The sequence below is a fragment of the Myotis lucifugus genome, unplaced genomic scaffold (assembly GCF_000147115.1).
Source record: "Myotis lucifugus unplaced genomic scaffold, Myoluc2.0 scaffold_29, whole genome shotgun sequence".
In the NCBI taxonomy this organism is placed as follows: Eukaryota; Metazoa; Chordata; class Mammalia; order Chiroptera; family Vespertilionidae; genus Myotis; species Myotis lucifugus.
The window spans coordinates 1,587,669-1,614,205 of record NW_005871077.1 but is presented as its reverse complement, the minus strand read 5'-3'; the positions used below and the strand labels follow the sequence as shown (position 1 = coordinate 1,614,205).

The 26,537-nt window shown below is 40.5% G+C and overlaps 1 protein-coding gene across 9 annotated transcripts in view; it reads left to right on the top strand.

Moving 5' to 3' along the window:
- MAP3K8 (mitogen-activated protein kinase kinase kinase 8) overlaps positions 1 to 25,542 on the top strand; it is a 26,455-nt gene extending 913 nt beyond the window's left edge. Inside the window, exons 1-9 of one of the 9 annotated variants that reach the window (XM_014453938.2) lie at positions 109 to 292; positions 2,230 to 2,466; positions 5,697 to 6,053; positions 12,140 to 12,307; positions 14,565 to 14,826; positions 16,634 to 16,740; positions 22,306 to 22,458; positions 23,380 to 23,626; positions 24,573 to 25,542. In XM_014453938.2, the coding sequence (XP_014309424.1) occupies positions 5,718 to 6,053; positions 12,140 to 12,307; positions 14,565 to 14,826; positions 16,634 to 16,740; positions 22,306 to 22,458; positions 23,380 to 23,626; positions 24,573 to 24,703 (1,404 nt within the window). In that variant the 5' untranslated portion in view covers positions 109 to 292; positions 2,230 to 2,466; positions 5,697 to 5,717 and the 3' untranslated portion in view covers positions 24,704 to 25,542. Of the gene's footprint in view, positions 1 to 96; positions 293 to 2,173; positions 2,197 to 2,229; positions 2,467 to 3,632; positions 4,014 to 5,696; positions 6,054 to 9,957; positions 10,164 to 12,139; positions 12,308 to 14,564; positions 14,827 to 16,633; positions 16,741 to 22,305; positions 22,459 to 23,379; positions 23,733 to 24,572 lie in introns of those variants that run through there. The other 8 variants (XM_006086645.3, XM_023752187.1, XM_006086646.3 and 5 more) reach the window with 8 other exon arrangements.
- The last annotated feature ends 995 nt before the right edge of the window (positions 25,543 to 26,537 follow it).

Sequence of the window (26,537 nt, the reverse complement as noted above, 5' to 3'; positions counted from 1 at the left end):
GGTGTCCCCGGCGGGTTGCAGACTCCCGGGCTCGGGGAGGCCAGTAGCAGTGCGGGCCGCCCCCACGGCTGCGCTTCCGTCCTGCGGGTCGCGCTGCCGCCGGCACAGCTGGAAAGCACCTTGCGCAAGGGGCTCACGCGGCGCCGCGGCCCCGCCCCCTTCCTCCTCCTTCCCGGATCCCCAGCGCGCGAGCCCCGCCGGGCTGGGCAGTGCGCGGGGACGCGGACGCCGTGTCGCCGGCTCCCACCGCGGCTTGTGCCTCCCGACCCTGCACTCTTCCAGCCGAGACCCGGTGAGTGCACCTCAGAGGCTCAGGGGCCCCGCTGCCGTCGCCAAAGTGACGGGCGCTTTTGTAATTTACAAACCCTTTAAAAGCTCCTTTAGTCGCGAGGAACGGGAGAAAGGGAGTGGGGGTGGGGGTTGGCGGAGCAGAGAGCAGTTTGAAGAGAAACTTAATTTCATGCTTATAACTCGGTAAAGAAGGGGTATTAGCAGAACACGAATGCCAGGCTTTTGGTCTAAGAATATTAGGAAGGAAAAAGTTAACTTACAAATGTTTCCCGTGGTAATGCGATCCCAGGACCCCGAAATTCTTCTAGTTTTGGGCGGAGAACGCTGCTTAGAAGGCAGCACGGCTTGCACAGAGCTTATCCCAAAAGTTGATAGGGAAGACCACAGCTGTCTTTAAATGAAGCATTACAATGTCTATTTCACTTTTGGAAAGACATACATTGATCCAGAATAAAAGGCGACTCCAGATAAGAACAGGGAAAGAAACACAAATACAGCTGCTTTACATGTCTGTGGCCTAAATCTCAGGTGTTTGCCAAGTAGAATATAATCTGATTCCACCAGGTGCCCCCAACTCTAATGGATTGCAGCAGTTCTGGCAGATGCCCTTCAGGACTCTAAGGAAAATTGGATGGTTGAGGCATCTAGAGATTTTGAAGCAGAGTGGCTGTGCTTCTATATAGCTAAACCGCGCCATTCTGTGGCTTTTCAAAAAAATTTATTTATATATAATATATATAATATATAATATATAATATATATATATACATATATATACATATGCCCTGAGTGCCAATGTGCTGATTTGGCAGAGAAATCTTTTAAATGGGAAGCAACACAGGTATGATCATGTTTTGTTAGGCAGAAGTGATGCCCATAAACTTAGCCGTTTTCATTCACACTTGCAAGGAAACCCTCAACTATGCAAGTAGCCATGACATTAATGTTTAGAAATAGGATTTCCTTTTGGCTTTATGGATGATTTCTGAAATAATTTGAAGCAAATAATTTTGACTGTATTTGTTCATCTTTCCATTTCTAAACGTGGCATAGTCATTTACTTTGTCAAGAAGTAGGAATTTTATGAGGATTTTTATTGTAAACTGTGTGGGGAAGGGTCTTGATTGCTAAAGTAGAATACCCACAATCTACACTTTTTCTACATGGGTACTGATCATTAGTAACTTGGAAATCATTAGCATATTGTCTGCTTAATTTAGGCTGGAAAGTGCTGAGGCTCTTTGCAGGGGTATTTCATGGGCGGACTGGTCATGGGGTTGCTTGGGGAGCACTGGTTTGCGTGAGAGGAGTCCTGCATTGCTAAGGAATTATGCCTGGCTCCGAAAACAGTCTCAGTCATACACTCCTCCACCCCCTCTGCCCTCCTACCCTGCTTCCCTCCCCCCTCCCTCCTGTTCTGCTCTGCCTCCACCATAAAGTTTAAGGGTATATGTATTTAACCTCTGCCTTAGGTTTTACATATAAATACTTGAGACTTTCTGTAGGCTTTAAAAACCATAACTGTCTTTCCCCTTTGATCTGCTGACTGGCTAGTAAACTGTATAGACCTTTTCCTCTCTTTCTTGAGTCACATTACTATTGAGACTTTATTTTCTCTCAAGTCAGCCATTTGATAAGTGAGTCCAGCAGCCTTGGAACTTTCCAGCCAGTGGGGTCCTAAGTCAGGCTATTTTTGTCTTAACTTCTGTTTTTCAGTAAATTCTACAAGTAGAAACTGCAACTAAATGGCTCAATGAAACCCAAGGCCATTGTTCCTCCCTTAACCGTAGCAATTCATTTCAGAACTCAACAGACTCCAAGAGTGTATAAGATCTCTCTGAGAGGAAGCTTCCTTTGCTTTCTGGATGTAACTGTGGTGATAACAACCATCAAAGTATTTCATAGGTTCTGCCTTTTTTTCTTTGTGTTTTGTTTTAGATACAATCTTTAAACCTTACTGTGAAGAAGCTGGGGACTAGGTAGCCACATCCCATTTGCTGATAAGAAAGGAGGCCTAATGCAATATCTGCAGAGCCAGGTGGCTGACTCAGTCCCTGTGTCTTTTATGCACACAATAGCACTTACAAATAATACAGCTTATTTACTGTGCACCCGACTTTGCACCAGGCACCTTGTGCACATGAGCTCCTTTAATCCTCACAGCCATCTTATGAGGTAGGTGCTGTTATGATTCCATTTAACAGATGGGGGAGTTGAGGTACAGAGAGGCTAAAGTATTAGCCCAAGATCATGCAGACAATAAAAGAAGGGCCAATATTTGATACCAAGCAGTGTAAGTCGAGATAGAATAGTGGTTCTCAACCTGTGGGTCGCGACCCCTTTGGGGGTCGAACGACCCTTTCACAGGGGTTGCCTAAGACCATCGGAAAAACACATATATAATTACATACTGTTTTTGTGATTAATCACTATGCTTTAATTATGTTCAATTTGTAACAATGAAATTGGGGGTCACCACAACATGAAGAACTGTATTAAAGGGTCGCGGCATTAGGAAGGTTGAGAACCACTGAGATAGAATGTCAGACTGCAGGATGCTGCTTTCTTTCTTGAGGCATAATTTGTTGGTAGTAGTGAGAATGGCACCAGGTGTTAGACTGATGGCGACCTTGGTTCAGCAACCTCAGTACTTGAGTTCTGGCTAGGAAAGAATTCAGAACCAAGTCTCAAACTAAGAGAAATTTTACTTAGGAAGTCAGAGGTAGAAGAAGCGAGTGGTAGAATAAATGGGCTCTAGAAATAAGTTACAGAGACAAAAGAAGGGCCCTTGGACCTTAGAAAGAGAGGCAAAGAAAAAATACGCCTGGGTGGGGGGAAGCTGGGGAGGAGAGGGAAAAGGCCCAAGGAAAGCTCACTGCATCCTCCATCTTAAGGGCTTTTAAGGGTGGAAATTTTAGGGGAGGTCCCAGGGGAAGATTCAGTACAATAGTCATCAGCTTCCCAGGTGTGGTCCTTTCAGGGTATTGGTCTCCACTGATTGATCAGCATAAGGGCAAGGGATCATTAGTCAATGCAGCGGGTCCTGATGTCAGCCATGGTGTCACTTGTCTGGTTTTGCTGCTTTTTGGGGCCTGGAGCTAAAACACAACTGAGGTCTAGATTGCATTTGATGCTGGTCAGAACCTCATTGTCCTAGGGCAGTGATGGCGAACCTATGACATGCGAACTCATTTTTTTGGTTGATTTTTCTTTGTTAAATGGCATTTAAATATATAAAATAAATATCAAAAATATAAGTCTTTGTTTTACTATGGTTGCAAATATCAAAAAATTTCTATATGTGACACGGCACCAGAGTTAAGTTAGGGTTTTTCAAAATGCTGACACGCCGAGCTCAAAAGGTTTCGCCATCACTGTCCTAGGGGCTTAATGCATAAGGGCTGTTCTCCAGCTCCCTTGTTTCTTTTCCCTCTAAGGGCGTCTAACCTGCAGGACTAGCAACATGCCAGAGGAGGAAAGGTCCGGGGAGGGTCCAAACCCACATGACCATCGAAGTGGAAGATCAGGGAGTCTAAACCTCATGACCAGTGATATGCTAGGGGAAGCAAGGTTACTCTGGGAACCAAGTCCTTGTTTTCCCAGTTTTGCCCATTGCTAGGCAAATGAGGCTGTCCACTCTGGTGACCCTCTGTATCGTCCTTCCTCTGACCTTGTCTGTCTAACTGCCTACCACAATTCATATATTAGAAAATGAATGCGAAGTAAGTTAATGACAATGCAAAATTGTGTGATTCTTTTCTTTTTTAAAATTTTTATTAAATTCATTGGGGTGACATTAGTTAATAAAATTATATGGGTTTCAAGTGTGCAATTCTATAATACATCATCTGTATATTTTGTGGTTCTTTTCTGAAATGAAATTCACTGAGAGGCCAAGTAGCTGGGTGGTGAGTTGCCTGTGGAACATTTCCTGGTGTCTCCTACTGGAGCTCCAGGTTAATGGAAGTCTGTGGCCTTTTTGCAGAGTGTAGAATGTGTAAAGGCTTGTGCTCTTCAGAGAGAGGCTGTGCTTTCAGGAACACAGTAGTTTAAGTAGACATACTGACCTCCAAATTCTCTTAGGTCTCTTAAACATTTTTTATCTTTAATTCTTTGGAATAGAATTAAAATCCTGAGCATTATTGGTTTTCCTTTTTCTCATTTGCAGATCCCCAAGCGTAGCACCTGATTTGTATATAAGAAATGAAATACAGTAGTGGCTAATATAGTTAGTTGGCCTTACTCAGGTCTTGCTTATAATAAATTTGGCTTTCCTGGCCTCTTTGTAAGATCACAACTTCTAGAGGGCCATTAATCTAGATAGTAAATTAACCTTGTTAGAACCTTGTGATGTATGCTTTGTACCATTCAAAAATTCTGGTCTCTAAGCCAATCAGTGAAAGATAAATACCACATGATCTTACTCATTTGTGGAATATAAAGAACATTATAAACTGATGGACAAAAATAGATAGAGGCAAAGAAGCATCCAACAGACTGTCAAACTACAGCGGGAAGGCAGGGGAAGGTTGGGGGGTTAAGAGATCAAACCAGTGGACACAAGACACTGAGGGGGGTGAGGGCATGTGGGGGGGGGGAAGGAGTGGTAGGGGAGGTGGGGGAGGGGGAGGTCAATGGGGAAAAAAGGAGACATATGTACTACTATTTGTAATACTTTAAACAATAAAGTAAAATTTTAAAAAATTCTGGTCTCTAGAAAGAACAGCTGAAAAAAAGAAAAGAGAGGACAGCTGACTCACAGATTAAAGAATCTTCTTCCCCTTTCTCATACTCATTGCTGACAGAAGGAAGATTTGAGGCTTGTCCCACGTCTGAATGAACTGTTTAAGTCATTTGCATTAGAATTATCCCTGAAACTTGACCTACTGTCCTCAATTTGCTTAAATTTAAATCCATTTTACATGCTTCCGGCTTCAAGGCCTGACTTTTATTTGGTAAAGTAGTTCTTTTTCTTTAAGGGCACCTGATGCCTAAAAGCCACAGAAACCTTGCCGGGAAGACTGCCCCCTTGGGGGAGTAGTGGGGTTGGAAGCTGTAAAAGGCCAGGAGCCTTAATTCCTGGGATTCTTGAGCTGCTCTTATTCCTGTTTATGTTTAGTGAAAGTTTGTTTTCAGTGGCTATGGCTGATGCCACTAACTCAGTAAGTGAGTAAGGAATAAGCTGTTTGGATCTCGGGTTTCCCCCCTGCAAGTGAACAAGTTGGACTAAAGGTTATCTAAGGTCCCTTTCTTCAACTGTCCACTTAAATTCACACACCTATAGACACAGAGCCCTCCTTTTTTAAACAACGGTGTATAGGAGCTCAATCCTTTTATGTCAGTTTCCCATTGATTTCAAATGCCAATACAAATATGGTAAACACAATATTTGTTTTCTTTTGCAGACTCTGGAAAGCACAACAGTAATGGAGTACATGAGCACTGGAAGTGACAATAAAGAAGAAATTGATTTATTAATTAAACATTTGAATGTCTCTGATGTAATAGACATTATGGAAAATCTTTACGCAAGTGAAGAGCCAGCGGTTTACAAACCCAGTCTAATGACCATGTGTCAAGACAGCAATCAAAACGAGGAGCGTTCAGAGTCCCTGCTGCTCAGTGGCCAAGATGTGCCTTGGTTGTCATCAGTCAGATATGGAACTGTGGAGGATTTGCTTGCTTTTGCAAACCATATATCCAATACTGCAAAGCGTTTTTATGGACATCGACGACAAGAATCTGGAATTTTATTAAATATGGTATGTTTTTTTCCTGATCAATCGAGTGCTGCAGCTTCATTTAATGGAGAGTGGCATTTGAATTTGGGTTAGACTGGCTGTCAGTTTTGATTTTTTAAAAATGTAATATCTGTAAGATTCTTCATGTTGAAGGTGCAAAAAGAGTCTTTTTTAAAAGTTCCACTTAAACAATTTTTAGTAGTAGGTCTACAAAAAGGGAATGAAGAAGAGTGTCTTTTAACAATTCATTAAAAAGCTCATTCATCATTTAGGCAGAAGAGAAAGGTTTAATGAGAATTCTTCTTCTGAGAGGGGAATAAAAACTTTGTCTTTAGTTAATATTTTTGAAAGCTGAATTTTTTGGTCTTGTCACATATGGAATTTTCACAATATCAGTACTGGCTAGATTTAGTTTTTGCAGAAATGTATTCTGTAGGCAGTAAATAGCTATCTACAGATTCACTCTCTTTAATTGGTAAAGTATGGATGACAAATGACGTATTTGCTTGTCATTTCAAGTATGCAAATAATCCAGAATATTGTGACAACACTTTGTTGCTACAAGAATAGATCATGATGTGTTTAGGTGTGCCTGGGATTCTCTCAGTCTCTTAATATGTCAAAGGTGAATGTAGGTGCTGGCTAAAGGTGATCTAATTTTTTAAAAAGAATAATTTACAAAGGAGTAGAGGGTAACTTGGAAAACATGCTTATTGATGAAAGTGACTCCCTTGCCTTTGGTGCATCTAAATGGCAAAATGGCTAATGTGGGGAGAAGGTCAGTGCTGAATAGTAGAGTCTGGACAAATTACTTAATTATTTTGTTTTCATTGCATACCACATTCATTCAATTTAAAACAACACAGTGACTTTGGTCAGCTATATAGTGAATTGTTTTGTTAGAAGCCAGTTGTGTTCATCTGTAGCTCAATTTGGAGGAAGATTACATTTTGCATAGTTGTGTGACTTACTTTGGTTTGGTCTACCAAATTGTATTTAATAGTTGACAAAGTACTTTACCTTGAGAATATTACTTTTGCTAATCATTGAACTAGAAGCAATACCTGATTTTCTTAGCTTAAATATAGCTGGTGAACTCTGGTTCAAAATTATGTATAAGTCTATAATGACAAATGTAATTGTTTATGCATTTCTCTTTTTTATTACATATTTGTGTGTCAAAATAGACATTTTAAAGGAAAACATGCAGAATAAACAAATTACTCTTGCTTGTAAATCTGTAGAGTCTTAGGTACATTTCCCCTGATGCATCAGACTGGTGAGAGACAGGACATAGACCTTCATTGGGAATGTACAGAAGAGAATTCAGGAAAATTATGAGGAGTAGAAATAGCTTCCTAAAGGTTTTGGAGTTTAAACAAAAGCTAATGCAGAAAAGGAGAAATTAAGACATTTAAAGGAAGTGAAAATTTTAGATCAACTAAGGGTAAGAGTAAAATGTCATTTCCTGCCATCGGGCCTATACTCTATAAATGAACAAATCTATATTTAGAGAAAATTTAAGAATAGGACATATCAGAAGACAGGGATCTTGAAAACTTTAAAAAGATTTTTTGTTTTAAAAATGATCAAGACTATAAAATATAAAGCAAGAAGACTTAAAAATAAAACAGGATAACAGGAAAAACTTAAAATCTACAGGAATTGACTGTGCTTCAGTGGTGGATGGCTTTGGGGCTGTGGTTGACATTCCTGTCACTGACCTTAAGGATCAGATAAATCCCTGTGCCTGCTATATAGCCTATCAAAGCTCTATGTTTCATGAATAATGGCATAGAAATCATGACTTTCCATTCCTGATCATAGCTAGTTTGAGTGAGATGCTATAGGAGGCAAGGTTTGCTTCTAGCACTTCTTCATCCTCACATCATGGTCTCCTTGGAACCATCCTGTGGTCAAGACCTTTCTCTTTCCACGGTCTTCACCCTAATACTCTGTCAAAACTTTTTTCTTTTGGGCTTCATTTGCTGGTCTGTCTCTCTACTTTACAAAACGCCAGCTAATTATCTACCAAACAGATTGGTTCCATGGTAAGATCTATTTATAAGTATATCTCCCTATGGACCAAATGCTTTCATTCAAGTGAATGCTAGACATAGCTGGAATATCCACAGTGTATTAGGTGCTTTTCTAGATGCTAGAGAGACAGTAGTGAACTGTGCTTTTTGGTAGCTTACTGCCTGGTGATTGTAAGAGGCAAGTAAACAGGCCATTATAATGCAGTGCAGTACTTCCCCATACAACTACATCGTGACTGCTGTGGGGATGGTCAGGCAGAGCACCTCACACAGCCATGAGATGGGGTAGGTCGGCCAGGAGATTGCCAGAGAGGCTTCCAAGGAGACTTGATGCCCAAGTTATTGAGTTAGAGTCAGCCAGCTGAAGGGGATGGGGAGCTGAGAGTGTTCCAGATGAAGAGAATAGCATGTACAAAGGCCCGGAGACATAGAGACATGGTGTCTTCCAGGCACCCAACCACCACAATGCCTGTAGAGTTAATCAGTTAATGAGGGTGGAGGAACAGGAATTACAAAAATATCCTGAAGCACAGGCATGTTAAATGGTGCTTTGCAGGTGTGTGTTCTTTTCCTAAAAATATTTCATAAAGATTACACCAACTTCCAGCAGGACCAGGGAAGAAACTTTGGGAGACTATCATAGGGGTTGCTTTGTGTAAGAGTGCCACAAGTTATTTATAAACTTTATAATCTAGACCAACTCATAATAACTTGATCTGGGATGAAGAACCTAAAATGGTTTTCAAATACTTAACTCTGGTGATGGGGTGCTGAAGGGCCCAGCTGTGGGTGTGAGATTCTGCATGCTGTTCCTCAGAGTTAGTCAGGGGTCCCAGCTTCTCAGGGATGGAAAACCTTAACATTACTGAGTTAAATCCTCCTCTGTCTGAAGCTTGGATCACCCCCCATTCATCATCTCCAATAATTGCTGGAGGATTTTGGTCTATACTTGATAATCTCCTCTGATGAAGAGTTCATCATGTAGCGGGGCATTTAATTTCATATTTGGCCAATTCTTATTGTAAGACAGTCCTTTCTTCAATAAAACTAAAATCCATCTCTGACTCTTCTTAGTCCTATTTCTATTCTTTGGCCATCAAAAGATATATGTGATGAGGAGTGGTGAAGACTGCAGGCCCATTAATTAAAGTTCTTGCATATGTATCTCAGCTCTGAAATGGATTAGTTATATGACCTTGGACTAGTTATCACACCCCTCTATGCCTCAGTTTACTCATTTGTAAAATGGGTAACATGACAGCACTTACTCTAGGATTGTTGGTAGAACAAATGATGAAAGCACGGGACCTGTTTACACATAGTGAGTGTTGAAAGAACACAAGCCATTTCTGTATTTGTTGTATATAATTGTTACTTTCCTTCCTTGTGACTATCCTGTCAATATTTTAAAAATTGCATGTTCCCCACATCTCTCCTCTTTCACAAACACGTCTCATTGTGTCTTCTACTTCTCATGTATTTTAGTGTCAGCTTCCATCATCATCTGGGTATCGCCCTCTGAAGTCAAGCCTGTGCTGTGCCTGTCGTGTAGCCCAGAACACGAACATGGCGGGCCTTTTGTGGTGTGGCCAGCCAGTTGTGCCTCTGTTCTAGAGACTATGCTACGTTAATATAGCCCAAGGTCGCATCCATTTCATCGCAGCCACATCACACAGGTCCCTCAGGGAATTTCTTTTCACTGAAGTACCTAAGGATTTTTCTGAAGTGTTGTTCCTGGCCCAATGTTATCTGGTATCTGTGACAGTGATCTGGAGCTTATAATGTCTGCACTTGAAGAAGGCTTTGATCATTTGAAGAATTGGCAGAGATAAGCGGCACAAAGATCCACAAGATTATTTGGTAGAGCCCCCTGGAAAGAAGGGGGGAAAAACATCTCAAACCCAAATAGGGAAGGTCTGGGCCAGGGGAAAAACCAGGGACTGTGCAGAACTGCAAAGGGGTTAGCACTTGCCTATCACCCTGTCCATCAAAGGTGGCCATGGAGGACTTGAGGGACATTCAGAGGGGATCCCTGAATGTGGGAGGTTGTGACATGGAGGTGAAGGTACTTGCAGGATTTGATCCAAAGAGGGTAAGGTGTGCTCAGTGACATGTAAACATAGGCTTTTAATAACTGGGTTTTGATCATGGCTCAGCTTTAATTATAGCTTCCTGGAAGATAAAAGGCTCTTATCCAAAGACTAGGAGTGGTGGCTTTGGGGACAGACAGCCCCAAGTTGAATCCTGACTCTGTCACTAACTAGTGAGTTACTTAACCTTTGAAGCCAGTTTTCTCATCTGTAAAATGGAGATAAAAATAGTACTTACTGCGTAGGACTGTTGTGAGACTTTGATGAGATAATGTTCAAGTACTGAGCACAGTGCCTGGCGGATAATTAGCACTCAGTATATGGCTGCTATCATTATTTTTTGTCCTCTTAGAATAAGAGACACTGAGTCAAAACCTATTAAAACAAATTTTGGTTAAACAAAAGTAAAGCTTTCATGAACGTGAATTAAACACTGAAGTGGATGACAGAGAGGCTACAGTGAAATTGGATCTGTAAATATTTAATGGCAAGAAAGGCAATATTCAAGTAGGATTGAATGCAGTGAGCATAGTTCTGTCTAAATGTGGAAGGGGACTAGATTCGTCACGTTCTTTGCTGTAAAACGAGGCCCCCAGTAACTTGAGGTGACATACTTCTTGAAAGGAGGTCATATTTCAAACAAGCCGAGCCTGTGGTCTGTCCTTAGTCATTTTCCCTCTAGAGCTCTGCACAGGATTCTGCACAGAGGACATGCTCAGTAAATATTTAATTTTTCAATTTACTGACTTCACATGTCTAAGTATAGAGTTCTGTTTCATTCCCTGACTAATAGTGACCACATCTGCTTGTGGAGTGGAGACTGAGTGAATAACCCTGACGGTTACTAGAACCATTCCCGGAGCAGAGGCCTGTGAGGAGCCCCCTGCGCCTGCACATGAATCAAGTGTCCATTCTTTGCTCCTGTGGACTGCAGTTCCCCCTTTGCTTCGTCTGCATGTGAAAGAGCTTGATGTTGCTTTGATGGTTTCATAATTCCCAGATTCATAATCTGAAGTCCTATTTTTACTAATTATACTTGCAAAAAAAAACTTGTATTTTTGAGACACTTTATCTCTTGAAAGAACACTTTAACCATGTTTTAAGCCTATACTCCAGGTCATAGCTCCTGTGGACTGCCTTATTAATTTGTTTTAATTTTAATTATTTCTCTTTTTAATTGTTTACTCTTTCAAAATCAAGGTAGACTTTATATGCAGTAAAACACACAGATCTTAAATTTGCAGTTTGATGAGTTTTGATAAATGCACACACTTGTAACCCACACCGCTGTCAGACTATATCCCTTAATTTTTGAGTGGACTGGTTTCAAAATCTCTTGTCATGAACTGTTGGAGGTTAGGGATCATCTATCTCTTGCACAGCAGCCTCCTCAGCCCCAAATACTGTGCCTGGCACATACTGTGCACTCAATAAATAATAAATGAGTAAGTAGATGAGAAATAATTCCGCCCTTACTTTATTTAGGTAGCACTGTCAACTCATAGCTCTAGCATAACACATTGTTTTCCAGAATCCTCCATGATCATCAGTTTATTTCCACACTCTCTCTATATGCATCATGTCTGAGTAATAGCTATGTGGACTAACAGGTTAGTGCATTTTAATTGGGAGCAAGTCAACTTGCTGGCAGAGTTTATATTTATGCAATCTTTATTTTCAGCCTCTTGGACACAGTAGTCATGCTCCCTTAGATAAATCATTTTTAAAGTTCTATTTGGCAATTAATGACTCCTGAGTAGATGGAAATCTGATCAGGTCTGACCAGGGATGGATGTGTTTCTGTTACATGCTTTCTCTGTCTTGGCTGAAACTCTAAATATAGTCTGTACACTGTTATGATTACACACAGTGACAATGTGTGTAGGAATGCAATCTAAAGTAACCAGTTTTTAAAGGGCTGGTCTTAGAAAAGGATTTTGCTGGAATTCTCACCTTACCACATTTTTATTTATTGTAGGTAATCACTCCCCAAAATGGACGCTATCAAATAGACTCTGATGTTCTCCTCATCCCCTGGAAGCTGACTTACAGGAATATTGGCTCCGATTTCATTCCTCGGGGGGCCTTTGGAAAAGTGTACTTAGCACAAGATATAAAAACTAAAAAAAGAATGGCATGTAAACTGGTATGTTCTTTATAACCAGACAGAGTGAACTGCATTGCATTACTCAAAACTTGTTAGCCTTTGAATGGATCTTGTCTAAGGTTGCCCTGTCCAAAAGTATCTGTGTTTTATGCATTTGCTTGCTCCTGGGGCCATTCAGCCCCTAAATCTGCCCACGTACATAGTTGATTTTAATCTAGTTTGCCATGATAAAAAAAGAAAGTGCTGGCTAATTTAGCACCAGTTTGGATAACACGTCATCTCTCTTGTGGTGGGCTGGGGTGGAGGGGTGCTCTCCTGCAGGAGCAGATCCTTGTGCTGCTCCTTTAATCCACCCCAGGGGAGTGGACCAGGCAGGGAAGCAGAAGCTGGAAAAGCTGCAAAGTTCCCAGGACTGCAGATTAAAGGGCTGAACTTAAATAGACTAATTCTTGAAAAGACCCCATCTCTTCTTATTAACCAGTTGTTGGTGAGGTGCCCCCACTTTGGAAGAGTGTTTGGCAGTATCTACCTCAGCTGAACACGCACAAGCCCGATGGCCCAGCAATTCCACCGCATAGGCATGTGCACGTGGTCACCGAAAACTATGTGCTAGAATGTTCATGGCAGCACTATTTGTAATAGTCCCAAACTGAAAAGTTTCCAGTTGCTAAAATGTGGTATATTGACACAATGGAATGCTGAATAGCCAAGAAAATAAATGATTTACAAAGGTAATAATGTAGATGAATCTCATAATCATTATGTTGAACTAAACCAGCCAGACACAAAATATGATCTACAGTATGAGTTTCTACTTATACTAGAATAAAGGCCAAAAATAGGCTCACCAAATCCATGCTGTTGGAAATGAGGTTAGTGGGCTCCCTTAAGGAGCAGTAACTGGAGGGGTCTAAAGGGGTCTCTGGGTGCTGGTAGAATTCTGTTTCTTCATCTAGATGTTGGTTATATGGGTATGTTCAGCTAATAATGCATTGAGTTTGATACTTAACTACTTTTACACTTTTATATATGTCTGTTTTATTTTAAAACATTTTTAAGTGCAATAAAATAAACTCACTTGATTTAACAAAAATAAAATAATTGCTGAATATCATCTCAATCTCTGTTATCATAATTAAAAGATTGACAATATGTTGGCTTTATTTGTTCCTTCATAAAGATTTGGTAGAATATCTGGTATTAGAAGGAAAAAACCCAGGTGTCATAATAAGCCACTTGAAGCTTTCAATTAGAGAGGACATATTCATGTTCTTTTAAAAAACATCTGGTGCCATAAAGATCTTAGAACCAAAATGTCCTGTGTTTCAGTTTCATCATAAAAGGCATGGGAAAATAGCTTTGTGGGTTTGCTTTCCTTGTTAATACTTACATTTAATTTTTAAGCTATATATATTTTCTTAAAAAATAAAAACATATAAGATAATTAACAACTCCAAACAGATTCAGAAGAGGGTGGGCTTAATAAATGAGATCCCTTTTCTTGAGGGAACTACTGTTAATGGGTTCTTATGTACCCTTCCAGAAAGTCTCTATGGACATATGCTTGTATAGTTAAATTATTTTTAATTTTATTTTTTGCAAATGGAGACATAATATACATACTTCTGTGTCTTGCATTTTTCATCTAACACTGTACTTTGGAGACATTTCATATCTGAACTGAAAGATTTATTTCTTCCTTTATGAATGACTTGATTTTCTATAGAATGGATGCTCAATGCTTATTTTAAATGCATTGTTAGAGCATGAGCTGTGGAACCAAAGACATATTATTTTATGACATGAACTATTGAAAATATGACCTAAAATCTAAGTGCTATGGAAATTACATATATAATAGATAAGAAATTATCTCTTTTGATGCAGTCATAAATGTTTCTTTGATTGGCTTTCTATACTCTAAATGAAAATAATAATTACATTCTTGTGTTTTTTATTTTCTTATTTTGAATTGCTTACCTAAAGCTGATATAATGTAAAGGCAGATCTCAAGTCAACCTTATTTTAACTAAGCAGTACAGTTTTATGCAGATCAGGGTATCCTTGAGGGCATTGATTTGTCTTCTGATCTGTGGGTTGACAGTCATCTCTTGGCATCTGAGGGGGATTGGTTCCAGGAAACCCCAAAGATACCAAAATCCTCAGATGCTCACATCCCTTAGTTGGACCTTGGTATCAGTGGGTGAAGAACCTGCTGGTACAGAGAGCTGACTTTATATATATTTTTCATTGTCCTGGAGTTGTTTAGAATCTTACTGGTATTTTTGTGTTTTAGATCCCAGTAGATCAATTTAAGCCATCTGATGTGGAAATCCAGGCTTGCTTCCGACATGAGAACATTGCTGAGTTATATGGCGCAGTCCTATGGGGTGAAACTGTCCATCTCTTCATGGAAGCAGGCGAGGGAGGGTCTGTTCTGGAGAAACTGGAGAGCTGTGGACCAATGAGAGAATTTGAAATTATTTGGGTGACAAAGCATGTTCTCAAGGGACTTGATTTTCTACACTCAAAGAAAGTGATTCATCATGATATTAAACGTGAGTTATCCTTGGATATGTACCTTTTCGGCTTAATGAGACTGGTTAGGAGGCAAATGGGCTCCTTCCTTCAATCTAAGGAGTCTTAGTGGCAGGGCAGGGCAGGGTGCACAGCTCCCTTGGAGCACCTTGCCCTTTCCCCCACCGTGCTTCTGAACACCTTTGAGAATCAAGAGGGGTCACTTTGAGAATCAAGAGGGGGAACTTTCAATGTCATAAGGAAGGGTGATTATCCAATTGTAGAATAGACTAGAGCAGCCGTGGGCAAACTACGGCCTGCGGGCCGGATCCGGCCCGTTTGAAATGAATAAAACTAAAAAAAAAAAAAAAGATCGTACCCTTTTATGTAATGATGTGTACTTTGAATTTATATTAGTTCACACAAACACTCCATCCATGCTTTTGTTCCGGCCCTCCGGTCCAGTTTAAGAACCCATTGTGGCCCTCGAGTCAAAAAGTTTGCCCACCCCTGGACTAGAGCCACACCACACTTCTATTAAGTACTGCCTCTGGCTTTTAAAATACTAATTTACTTAAAAACATACACCTGCAGCCACATCTTATTGAGAAACAAATAGCTTTTAAATTTTAAACATCCATTTGTCAATAGTTCATTCAATAAGCCTTCATTGACTGCTTTCTAGGAGTAAGGTGAGGAGGAAATTGAAAGAGAGACCCACTATGGATCCTTAATACCTAATGATAAATAGGAGTAGCAGGACTTTTACTGAAAAAAAAAGGGTATTTTACTTATTTTATTTTATTTTTTAGAAAGTGGCTTAATAATAGTATGTTTATATCATAGAATTTGGAACGCAAGCTCTTGAGCATTAATGTATTTTTTTCTAGCTTTATTGAGATATAATTGACAAATAGCATTGTGTAAGTTTCATGTAATGATTTGATATAAGTATATATTATAAAATGATTACCACAATTAGGCTAGTTATCACATTCATCACCTCACATAGTTATAATTAATTTTTGGTGGATGAGAACTTTTAAAATCTACCCTTTTAGCAACTTTCCAATATACAATATGGTATTAACTATAGTTATGATGTTGTATGTTACATCCCCAGGACTTATTCATCTTATAACTGAAGTTTTATCCTTTGGCCACATTCATTCATTTCCCCCACCCACTGGCTCTGGTAATCACCAGTCTGTTCTGTTTCTATGAGTTTGGTTTTTTAGACTCCACATATAAGTGAGATCACATAATATTTGTCTTTTTCCGTCTGACTGTTTTACTTAGCATAATGCTCTCAAAGTCCATCCAGATTGTCACAAATGGCAAGATTTCCTTCTTTTTTATGGCTGAATAATATTCCATTACAAACACACACACTGTATATCACATTTTCTTTTTTTTTAATATATATTTTTATTGCTGACAGTATTACAGATGCCCACCACCTCTTCCTTCCATCCCCCCTCAGGACTTCAGTACCCTATTGTCCATGTCCATGGGCTATGCATATAAGTATATAAGTTCTTTGGTTTCTCTCTCCTTGTCCCTTGACCCCCCACATCTAGGTATGCCAGTCTGTTCCATGCATCCAGGCTTTCAGTCTTATTTTGTCTTGGTTGTTGTATCTTTAACATTATTAGTGGCTGCAATAATTTATGTCCATATTGGCTGAATTCTTGACAGACCTGAAGTGATTTTTACCTAGACTCAGCCTCCTCTTTTGAATATATTACACCCATTTCAGTAGGGAAAGCATTTCAATCTATTCTAATTTGGGACTTGTTTTAGATAATGCTTTCATTTTATTTACTAAAAATTTTCCTCTCTTTATAGCTAGCAACATTGTTTTCATGTCCACAAAAGCCGTTTTGGTAGATTTTGGCCTAAGTGTTCAAATGACTGAAGACATCTACTTTCCTAAGGACCTCCGTGGAACAGAGGTAAAATTATATTCCTACAAGAATGATTGATATCTTATTAAGAGTAAAAATAAAAAATGCCTATCATTACTGTAGAAAGGACAAAGAAGGGGAGAAAAGCCACTGCATTAAATTTTTATCATCATTGGAACATATTTAATGAGTACTTTATCTGTGCCAAGTACTCATTTTAGCACTTTAAATGAATTTTATTTTTTAACCCTCACAACAATTCTATTATTGGTAAACACTATTATTACAGGCAAATATTATTATGATTCCCATCTATATATATATATAAAGAGGTAATATGCTAATTGGTCCTAATGGTGTCCCAGTCATGACCGTTTAACAGGCTGCACGCACACAGGAGCTGATGGGCAGGGACAGGGGCAGGGACTTGTGCCACTGGGACATGAGGCTGCCGCTGCGGGGAAGTGGGGGGGGGGGGCGGCGCATGCAGGCCTGCCATGCCGCCTGGCCCGGAGTGGGGGGTGTCAGGATGGGGGCCCGGAGGGAAGAGCAGATAGGCAGTTAGGGGGATCAGGCCAGGAGGGGAGTGCAGATAGGCAGTTAGGGGGATCAGACCAGGAGAGGAGAGCAGATAGGCAGTTAGAGGATTCAGACAAGGAGGGGAGAGCAGTTAGGGGGATCAGGCTGGCAGGAGACAGCAGTTAGGGCCATCAGGCAGGCAGGGGAGCAGTTAGGGGCATCAGGCAGGCAGGAGAACAGTTAGGGGCATCAGGCACGCAGGCAGGTGAGCGCTTAGGAGTCAATGGTTCTGGATTGCGAGTGGGATCCCAGATTGGAGAGGGTGCAGGTCAGGCTAAGGGACCCCTCCGCCCTCCAGTGCCCAAAATTTGTGCACCGGGCCTCTAGTTTTATAATAAGGAAACAAGATTGAAGAGCTTAAAACCAAGTGTTCAAAGCTTCTCAGCTACATAACGATTTGGAACTTGAATCCAGTTTTTTTCTGAGTCTAAAATCTAAGATCTAACCACTGTATACCTTTTTAATATAACAAATATATATTCTTAGTTTAACTGATGATTTGGTACATTTACAGCCATCATTTTTAGGGTCATTGATAACATTTATTAAGAACTGACAACATTTTAGGCCTAACTTTAATCCTAGGGATCCTATAATAAACATCATTTATTATACCATAATTAAATCTTATTGAATATATGAACTAGTAATAATACTTATATTTGTGAAGAAAAATAAAGCAAAACCAAAAAAACCTTTCTTGAATCTAAATGAGATTCAGAGAAATGTATTCATGGGTTTCAAATAATATATTAATTTAACATTCACATTGTTAAACTGAATAGTTGGTTCATGTAGTGAGTGTCTCCTGAGCATCTGCTGTATGGCAGACTGTTGCAGGTACCAGGGATGAAACATGGGACAAGGTCAATAAGGATCATGCCTTGGTGGTACTTTTTGGTGAAAGAAGCTATGTTAAATTGACCTGAATTATTAACAGGTCAAAGAGTTAGTTCACTGTTGCTTATGATGGACAATGAGGGATAAAACTGGGAAGGTAAATGGGTATAGTAGTTGCCTTTCTCACCCATGTCCACTATGGTGGGTGCTTAACTATCAGCCACCCAGCCCCATGCCCTTCTCTCTATTGGAGGTGCCCCCAGAAAATGGAGAGAGGGCACTTGGCTGCATCTTTACCTCAAGATTACCAGGTCAGTCTTAGTGTTCAACCAAATAACAGCCCTTAGTCTAGCTGGTAGATATATTGATTGCACTAAACTCAGTTGCAGTGCAATAAATAAATAAATAAATAAATAAATAAATAAATAAATAAATAAATATTTATTTCAAAATGAGATTTTGTAAGCTTTTCTTAACTCTCAGAGCAAAAACTTTCCTGAGCAGCAGAAGAAATCCTTGTTTTTGCTGATATTACTGAAGTTAGTTTGGAAAATATTTGAGAGAAAATTTTTGATAGTCATCTTTGAGCAGAATAATATTCAGAAGAGAAAACTGTTCACTTTTTAAAAATGTTTTAGTCCCAGATCTTAAGACTACTTCACCAAAGCACAAAATCTAAGACTTACTACTTAGACATGTTTTTTTGGGGGAGAATTTCCAGCATATTTTGCATTAGTCAGAGTTTAGATATGTGACAGTGTACCATTTTTCCTGGAACCAATTTGAGAGACAAACTATTTATGGTATTAAAGATGGAAAATACCTTTTTCTTCCTGGCAGTGCGATCAAATTGAACATTTTGCAACGTCTGGAGGAAGACATGCCCCTTCTGGGATTCTCTAGCAGAAAAAGAATATGTGTTGGAGTATGAGATAATAACATAGTGTTCACTCCTGGGTTAAGTTATTTTCACCAAATGTAAATTGTTTTTTTATGAATTACTAAACTGGCTTTGGTGTTTATTGTTTATAGTTATAAACTCTCTTCTAATCGACCTGCATTTTAATATCTATATGGTACTCAGGAACAGAAATTTGACAGTGAGCAAGTTTGCGATGTCACCAGTGAAACCTTTCAGTAAGCTTGTTTTTAACCTCATACTAAAGAGCCAATAAGGGGTAGTGAGTCAAAGTCAAGCATACACATTTGCTTTTGTTAGAACTTGTTCACTTGGCTACTTCATAGCTGCAAATGATTTTTGATTCCTGCAATATATGGAATCAGGCACCCCACCTTGGGTGAAGCTCTCCCTCGATCAGCCTGTCCCTTCTACCTGTACATAGTTCCTCAATGCAGACACTGGTCACCTGTGTTTGATCTCTCTCTCTCTCTCTCTCTCTCTCTCTCTCTCTCTCTCTCTCTCCCTCCCTCCCTCCCTCCCTTCCTCCCTCCCTCCCTCCCCCTCTCTCTCAACATTTACATTCAGAACATTATATTGTACCCACATAATACATACAGGGGTGGACAAAAGCAGGTTTATAGTTGTGAGTATGTGAAACAGAGTTTATTCTTATATTATTATTTATTCATTATTATAATACCAGAGGCCTGGTGCACAAAATTTGTGCATGGGGGGAGGGTGGGTTGTCCCTCAGCCCAGCCTGCACCCTCTCCAATCTGGGACCCCTCGAGGGATGTTCGACTGCCCATTTAGGCCAGATCCCGCTTCTGCCTGCCAGCCTGATCACCCCCTAACCATTCCCCTGCCAGCCTGATCGATGCCTAACTGCTTCCCTGCTGGCCTGGTCCCTCCCAGCTGCCCTCCTCTGCTGGCCCGGTCACCCCTAACTGCCCTCCCCTGCAGGCCTGGTCTCCCCTAACTGCCCTCCCCTGCAGGCCTGGTCCCTCCCAGCTACCCTCCCCTGCAGGCCATCTTGTGGTGGCCATCTTTGAACACATGGGGATGGCCATCTTGTGTGTTGGAGTGATGGTCAATTTGCATATTACCTCTTTATTATATAGGATTTATTTGTGTTACAACTATAAACTTATTTTTGCCCACCCTTGTATACAGGGTTAATCTGGTATATATTCAATTTATTGTTTTTAATTACACAGTGCAGAGAAAGAATAAATAATAAATGTAAATAGCTAATTAGAATCACATAACATGGTCCTTTAAAAAAAGTTTATTTTCTTCTGATTTGGTATTTGGTCTTCATGTAAGTTAATATGTAATCATCATATGTGTGGACACACACACACACACACACACACACACACGTCTCTTTCCCTTTGTAATAAATGTGCTGAGAGGTGAGTGCCTTGACCCCTGACATGACATCTAGGTTCCTTTGTGTCAGTGCCCATGTCTGAGGGCGTGTTACTCAGAGAGCCTCACCCAGGTCCCACCAGGCCTGTTTCATGTCTTGAGTCAGCCAGCCTGCAGAGTCTTTGATCACCTTACCCTGCTGCCCTGGCTCTTACAGAACTTGAGGAAGCAGGAGCTCTGAGCCATTTAGCCATGTAGCTCTGAGTGATCTGTCTGAAGGATCACAGCCAGGTCACCAGGTGGACAGGACACTGCTGTCCCCAAATGTGTAGTCACATGGAGTCTGCAGAGCCCTATTGCACAGCTGCTGTTGGTTTCACCAATTGTACATATTTTGCCTAATCCTTCTATTGCAGGGAGGAAGTGGGCATCCCCTACTGACAGTTAATTCTCCCCACTGCATTTATTGTATAACTTTGTGATTATACTTAGTAAGAAAGTCTTTTAGGATCTGTTTTTGCTTCAGGGGAAGTTTGAGAACAAGGAGCTTGGCTGGCCAGTTTGCTGAGAGGGAGGGATGGAGAGACAGATAGATGATAGATAGATAGATAGATAGATAGATAGATAGATGATAGATGAAAAGCAAGCCAGCCCAGAAATGTGTTGTAGAAAGAAGTTGAGCAAGGTTTGGATGAGGAAACTGGTCAATTTCTCCTGTTTTTGTAAGCCAGTTCTTTACTTCTTTATTCTGAAACTAGTGGCCCAGTGCATGAAATTTGTGCACATTAAAAGGGAATTAATTACAGGAAATATTTTAATATTGCTATTTTCCCTTTCTCTATAATAGAAGTGTCAGAGATGAAAGAAAATTAGTAAAATGTATATGAAAATCTCCCTCCTGTTAGAGTCTGGGGAGCACCGCAGGACCCAGAGTGAAGTCTTTGCCCACCCATGCGCGCCTTGAAATTGTGCAAGACCCAGACCTGGCTGGCCCCACCCCCGTCAAGCCCCTCAGGGCAGGGGCGCAGCCTCAGGTCCCCCGGCCCGACACTGGGGCGGGGAGGGGTGTGCAGCCTCAGGTACCCCATCAAACCCCGCCGGGCAGGGGGCACGGCCTCAGGTTCCCTGGCCCTGGCGCGAGGGCGCGAGGGTGTGACAACCATTTGCATATTAGCTCTTTATTATATAGGATGTATTCTGGGAACACTTACCCCCTTCTCAATATTCAAATAACAGGCAGCATGAAAATTCCTTGAAGTTAAATATTATTAATTAGGATATGCCTGGACCAGCCACAAATCCAGATCATTGGGCACCAGTGTTTGTTCTTGTTTTCTCTTTTTTAGGTTTAGAAACAAACACTTCTTAGAGAAACTATTTCTAAACCTAGCCCTACTTTCCCAGCAGCAACTCGGGAAACTAAATTGAATTTTCACAGTGTTAACAAGGCCTTGAATATTTGGTCACTGAGCTACGTGGAAGGTAGAAATAATAAGTAGCTCATAGAAATGACTAATTAGGATCATATTTAAAACACTGCATTTTAAAAGTTCTTCTCTTCCAAGTGATCAGTGTTAATACCATGTGGACTTTGCTGACTTTTATTATTTAAATTTTATTACTGCAATTTAGTGACAAACATGAGGTGTAGAAGAATATTTGTAGTGTCCATTTAAATATGAAAGGAACTGGTGTTTTAGCAGAAACATGCATCAGTGCTTTGCAGAACTTTGATGTACCGGGTCCCAGGTGACTGTTACTCTCCTTAGCTCATGGCACACAGCAATGGCACTCTCATGAAGGGATGAAGCGTGCAATAGATATAGTACCAGTGGATGAGCCAGCTTCCAGAACTGGATTAGGGAAATGGAAAACCAGTCAAGCAAGGGGAGTCAGACTGATGTTTCCTGCTTCTTTTTCAGATTTACATGAGCCCAGAGGTGATCCTGTGCAGGGGCCATTCAACCAAAGCCGACATCTATAGCCTGGGGACCACGCTTATCCACATGCAGACGGGCACCCCGCCCTGGGTGAAGCGCTACCCTCGCTCAGCTTATCCCTCCTACCTGTACATAGTAAGTGGGGGTCAATGAGGGCTGAGCTGGGCCGGTTTCCACCTGTTCAGGAGTGCTACACTCCTTTCTGAGTGGATGGGAGTGAGCTAGTGACCCAGTGAGGAAGCCCCATTCTCACAAAGAAGGCATTGCTATTTTAATGGGAACTTACTAAAATGTACATTGGGCATCAATTATATGCTATTCTGTTAGACATCTATATATATAAAAGGCTAATATTCAAAGTGTCCCCTTGGGAATTCAACTGGGAGACCTGGAGTTTGATTGCTTGCTATGACGTGCGCTGACCACCACGGGGTGGTGCAGAATGAAGGAAAGCCCTGGCCAGCAGCTGGCAGCCAGGGAGGGAAGGCCCCGGCCGGCAGCTGGAAGGCCTCGATTGGCCCTGATCACCAGCCAGGCCTAGGGACCCTACCCATGCACTAATTTCGTGCATCGAGCCTCTAGTGTAATAATAAAATGCCACTTAGTAGCCTCAAAGTAGCATAAATCTTTGAGCCAAAGCAGTTGTAAATGTTGTTTGAACTCTTAAAAAAAAAGAAAAAGAAGGTATTAGATTATAGATCCCCATGCCAGCTTGGCATGTAGTGAAACATGCAACTCCTGTTTTATTGTGGAGAGATTCGGGAGCAGATACCTCCCCATGGAGCAGATACCGTGGTGACCCTTGAACCACTGTTGAGATATAAAGCTGTCACTGTTTATTCAAACCTAGCATGTATCTTTGCACTGAATCAAAAGATGGGTTTAATTCGGTGTCCTTAGGAAATTAAAGGGCAACTTGTTTCAGGGTATAAACTGTATTTGCTGCAGGCCAGGAGGTAGGAAACCAGTGACTTCCCAGGTCATGTTACTAAAGTACTTTTCCTATTGAGGGGATGTTTTCATATATTGATGCTAAGATGGCTGGTTTGTTGATAGATCCACAAACAGGCCCCTCCACTAGAGGATATTGCGGATGACTGCAGTCCCGGCATGAGAGAGCTGATAGAAGCTGCCCTGGAGAGGAACCCCAATCACCGCCCCAGGGCAGCAGACCTACTAAAACATGAGGCCCTGAACCCTCCCAGAGAGGACCAGCCGCGCTGTCAGAGCCTGGATTCTGCCCTCTTTGAGCGGAAGAGGCTGCTGAGTAGGAAGGAGTTGGAACTTCCTGAGAACATTGCAGGTACAGACACCCTGCTGTGTGCACTGCCTCTGGCTTCCCTCCTTTTTGTCTACATCACACCACTGATGGAACTGATGAAAGCACTTGAAAAAAAAGAAAGGATTTCGTGAGTGCCATAAATTGTTTGAGAAATTTCAGGAAGAATGTGAGCAAAAGCATTTAAAAAATGGCTAATTTACCAGCAAGTTATAACAGGTTTTTAGTGCAAATGTTGGCAACACACTCATTGAGAAGTGCCTCTAACTTGCTTTTTTTGCTACAGAGAATATCATATGCCTTTAAAAGCAAATCAGGCATGATAGTTTTGCTGCTGGTAAAGACTGGGGTTCTGTTAAATTGAGTTATGGTAAGCCACGCCAGTCCTTGCTTGGAAACATCATGGCACTGTTCTGCCCACATAAAATACTGAGTGTGAAGTCAATTTGCATTTCTCTCTTCCTGTGCTTAAAATCTCTTTGTCAGCTATGCATCTTTCCCATTTAGGAAGATCAGTACATATTGTAGGAGCATTGAATATGGGTGGAGAGGGGTTTTGTTATTTTAATAACAAAAATAATATTTTGTTATTAAAATATGTGTCATTCTTAATCTGTTTAGATCCAAACCCAGATGTCAGGCCTGGAATGCTTGTTTGTATTTCTGCATCTTGTCTGACTTTTTCCATATTTAAAGTGTATCATCTAGGATGTTGGAAAACATGCCAGAAATTTTAGTTAATTTCTTGTTACATTGACTCTTTTTTTTAAAAAACTTTTTTGTGTATGAAATCTGACACAGATTAGCCCATGGTGTTCACCTCTGTAGCTCTTTAATAAAACCAGTGCTTGAATGCTACTTCATTAGGTCCAACCTGTTACTTTTTTTTTTTTTGTAGAAGGAACAAGTATTTATTATTGAACACATTTCCTGGTCATTTATTTTATTTTTTCAATGTTTCCCTTTTCAGATTCTTCATGCACAGGAAGCACTGAAGAATCTGAGATGCTAAAGAGACAACGTTCTCTCTACATAGACCTTGGAGCCCTGGCCGGCTATTTCAACCTTGTCCGGGGTCCACCAACGTTAGAGTATGGCTGATTGTTGTTTGCTCTAAATTAATACTCAGCTTTTGTCTCCTGGAAGCTAGTTCTGCTGATTCTACACAGGGGCTCTGTCTAGTGAATTGTGCCATTTATTAGCTGGCATTGTGGGCTCCCATGACTGATGAATGTGACTCCAATGGCTCCTGTGTGTTTTATTTGTGGAGCTGCCCTATCTACCAGGTCTAAAAGTTCTCATTTTTCTGATGGGGTGACTCAAGGGGAGGAATTAAGTGTTCCTAGAAGGATCATTTCTGGTGACTGATTTCATTCACTGTGCACTTTGCTCAAAATTGTAAAAATACCAATTATAAGAATAATATATTAGCCTAAAATTACTATTCTTGGTTCTAAATTAAGTCTGGGAACTTCATTTAACTCAGAATAGTTGTTTTGTATATATTAGTGTATATTATACGCCAACTCTTTGGGCCTTTGTCAGTAGATTCTAGTTTAAATTAAAGTCATTATATTTTGGGTGAATAGAGCAACTTGAATATTGTAGCAATAAGCTGAACTAGTGTCTTGCAAATGGCTAACTGACTAGTGAGAAGCCATCTGACAGCAGGCCACTAGTGATGGGTTCTGTTATGTTCCTATGGAAACATTTTGTACTGTACATGCTATGCTTAAAACATTTAAAACATGATGTTTTGAATGTGGATAAAACTGTGTAAACCACATAATTTCTGTACATCCCAACGGATGAGAATGTGACCTTATGAAAACTGGAAACTTGTCAATTCTTACTGATGCTACTTTTGTAACTCTTATGACTCTATTTTCTTTTAAGCATTTGTATATTAAAATAGCATACTATGTATGTTTTATATCAAATGCCTTCATGAGTCTTTCATATATATATTTTTAACATTGTAAAATATGTGACTATATCTACTTAAAGTATGTTTTTACATCATGCAAATGAAACCGACACTTTTATCCAATATGATTGGTCAAATCAACTGAATAAATTCAATATTTTGCCTTAATTATTGTGAAAGGTGTTATTCTAACCCTGGACTGAAGGTGGGATCCAGGGGTTGGGATATAGGTTGGAGGAGAACATGTATCATTCGGAGGCAAAAAATACTTGGAAGCTTTGCAAATTGTATGTACGCTCCTCTTCTATTGCCACTGTATCAAGCTGTTGTCATCTGGATTGGGTTGTGTCCCTTCGGTATATTGAGGTAAAAAAATTATAAGCCACTAGTTCAGGCTAAGTCTGGTTCTATTTTTTGACTCTTTTGAGTTATGGTAAGCCACGCCTGATCTTATTTTTCTACATTTATATTGCCGTGAATATATACTTGCATGCTCCGTGCCTATTAGTGTTTGCCAAGTTAATAACTAAGTTGTCTTTGTACAAGGTAGATTTCAATCATGCACACCAAATTCTAATGGAAACTGTTGAATGGGTCCATCATTCACTGAATGAATAGTATTATACTTTCACACGTGTTACGTAACACAGGCCAGACCTGTAATCTTCACAACACACATGTGAAAGATGTGTTGTTACCTCTGGTTTTATTCAGAGGGGAGAGCAGAGCAAGTAAAGCAATAGCTGGTATTTGAACCCAGATCTTTCTGACTTCATCGTTCATATTCTTTCTTATGCTATGCTGCTTATAAATGATAGATCATTTCACTGCAAAGCAAGCATAATGCCCCCACTGGGATTCAAGTCTCTAAATAAGGGTGAGGTAGTTTAACCACAAAGTTAATGGAGCTTCCGCTTCGGGTCCTCACTTGCAGGGCCCCCTCCAAGACCCTCTGCCCACTTTCATATTATCCCTGATCAGGCCCAACAAAACCTAGATCTGGGTCAA